The sequence below is a fragment of the Lycium barbarum genome, chromosome 10, assembly GCF_019175385.1.
Source record: "Lycium barbarum isolate Lr01 chromosome 10, ASM1917538v2, whole genome shotgun sequence".
Taxonomy (NCBI): domain Eukaryota; kingdom Viridiplantae; phylum Streptophyta; class Magnoliopsida; order Solanales; family Solanaceae; genus Lycium; species Lycium barbarum.
The window spans coordinates 14,263,089-14,265,211 of record NC_083346.1 but is presented as its reverse complement, the minus strand read 5'-3'; the positions used below and the strand labels follow the sequence as shown (position 1 = coordinate 14,265,211).

The following is a 2,123-nucleotide window of genomic DNA, read 5'->3' as shown; positions in this document are numbered from 1 at the left end:
ATATATATATATATATATATATATATATAAAATAGTGCAAATTAATAATGTCAAAAAAAAAAAAGTAAACCCCATAATTCTAATATATATATATATATATATATATATATATATATATATATATATATATATATATATATATAAGCATAAAGATAGTGTAAATTAATAATGTCAAAAAAAAAAATGTATCATCCCATATTAAAAAACAAACAATGTCAAAAAAATAATTGTGGGCCCCATAATTCTAATATATATATGCATAAAGATAGTGCAAATTAATAATGTCAAAAAAAAAAGTGCACCCCATAAATTGTGGGCCCCTCTTCTTAATATTAGAAACAACAACTAATATTTAAAAAAAAAATTATGGGCCCCATATATATTAAACAACAACTAATATTAAAAAAATAGTGCAAATTAATAATGTCAAAAAAAAAAGTGCACCCCCTATTAAAAATTCAAACAATATTCATGTAATTTTTAAAGTATCTTATTAAGTCAATAATGATGGATTCACTGCCACGTTCGTATTCGTAGTAAACACTAATATAATAAAGTTTTAAATACGGAGCACAAACTACAATGTTATATTAATCGTGTTTTGAACATAGTATCCCATATTGACAAAATCAAGCAATATATATAAAAAAAGTGAATCTCATATTTAAAAAACAAACAATGTCAAAAAATAGTGCAAAAAAAATTGTGGGCCCCATAATCTAATATATATATATATATACATAAAATAGTGCAAATTAATAATGTCAAAAAAAAAAGTATACCCCATATTAAATATATATATATATATGTATATATATATATATATATATATATATATATATACACACACATATATATATATATATATATATATATATATATATGCATAAAAATAGTGCAAATTAATAATGTACAAAAAAAAAGTGCACCCCTATTAAAAAATCAAACAATATTCATGTAATTTCCAAAGTATCTCATTAAGTCAATAATGATGGATTCATTGCCACGTGCGTATTCGTAGCAAACACTAATATAATAAAATTTTAGATACGGAGCATAAATTACAATGTTATATTAATCGTATTTTGAACATAGTGTATATATATATATATATATATATATATATATATATATATTATCACTATCTAAACACAACTACATATATATATAGATATATTATAATCTGAAGTGTTGGGCCCGTGCGCAGCACGGGCATAAGCCATCTAGTGTTAATGAAGATATATGAACGAGAAGAAATGAGAAACAACTTGTAAGTAATTAAGGAAAATCTAGGACACGTAAAAATTTTAATGGAAAAGTCTTGATCCTTCTAGTCTCGTCTTGTTTGTCATCCCTAATTCAGATGCTTCGTCTGCATGCATGTAGGGGCGGAGGTAAGCTTTAACATGAATCCGTTGTAAAATCCAGAATCATAAAGTTCGAATTATGAATCCGCCTCAGTGTGAATGCTTGTTCCACAACGTCTTTCAGACAACCTCAAAATTTCCTCCAAATAATCAGCACCTAAATCCTCAAGAACCAATACATTTTCAGAGCTCAACTCTTTTTCCTCCTTCTTCCTACTATTACTCTTACCATTATCCCTTTTCATCATAGAATGCCATTTTTTCAAAGTCAAAACAGGTGAACATCCTTCTTCAAATCCACACTCCATCTCCATTAACGATCGATACACCATCTCCACGGGAAAATTTAGCACCGCCGTTGTCCCATGCAACGCGAATGCTGCTTGGTCATAAGCCAATGCAGCTTCTTCAGCAGTGTCGAATGTTCCAAGCCAAACCCTAACGCTATTTCTAGTGGAATCCCTTATTTCCGCCGCGCATTTCCCCCATGGCCTCCTCCTTACACCTCTATAATTAGCCACTTCTTTTAGTGACCCTTCATTCTCTTTATTGACATGGAGATTATTAGATGAATTTTGTCTAGCTTCTGACAGGACATTGAGGAGAAGCATGTCCTCAGTGTCATTCTCATTGAAACCAAGATGATGATATTGTGGATATGTGTATGATAAGAAGGATGAAGAATCCATAAATCTAGTGGCTATTGATACCAAATTAAAATAGATAGATGTTCTATATATTTCTCAATCTTTATGA

General features: G+C 28.8%; 1 protein-coding gene across 1 annotated transcript; it reads right to left on the bottom strand.

The window, feature by feature from the left end:
• Positions 1-1,444: 1,444 nt before the first annotated feature.
• On the bottom strand, positions 1,445-2,123 carry LOC132612754 (ethylene-response factor C3-like). The gene has a single exon (XM_060326848.1). The coding sequence runs from the start codon at positions 2,054-2,056 to the stop codon at positions 1,445-1,447; it is 612 nt and encodes a 203-aa protein (XP_060182831.1). The 5' UTR covers positions 2,057-2,123.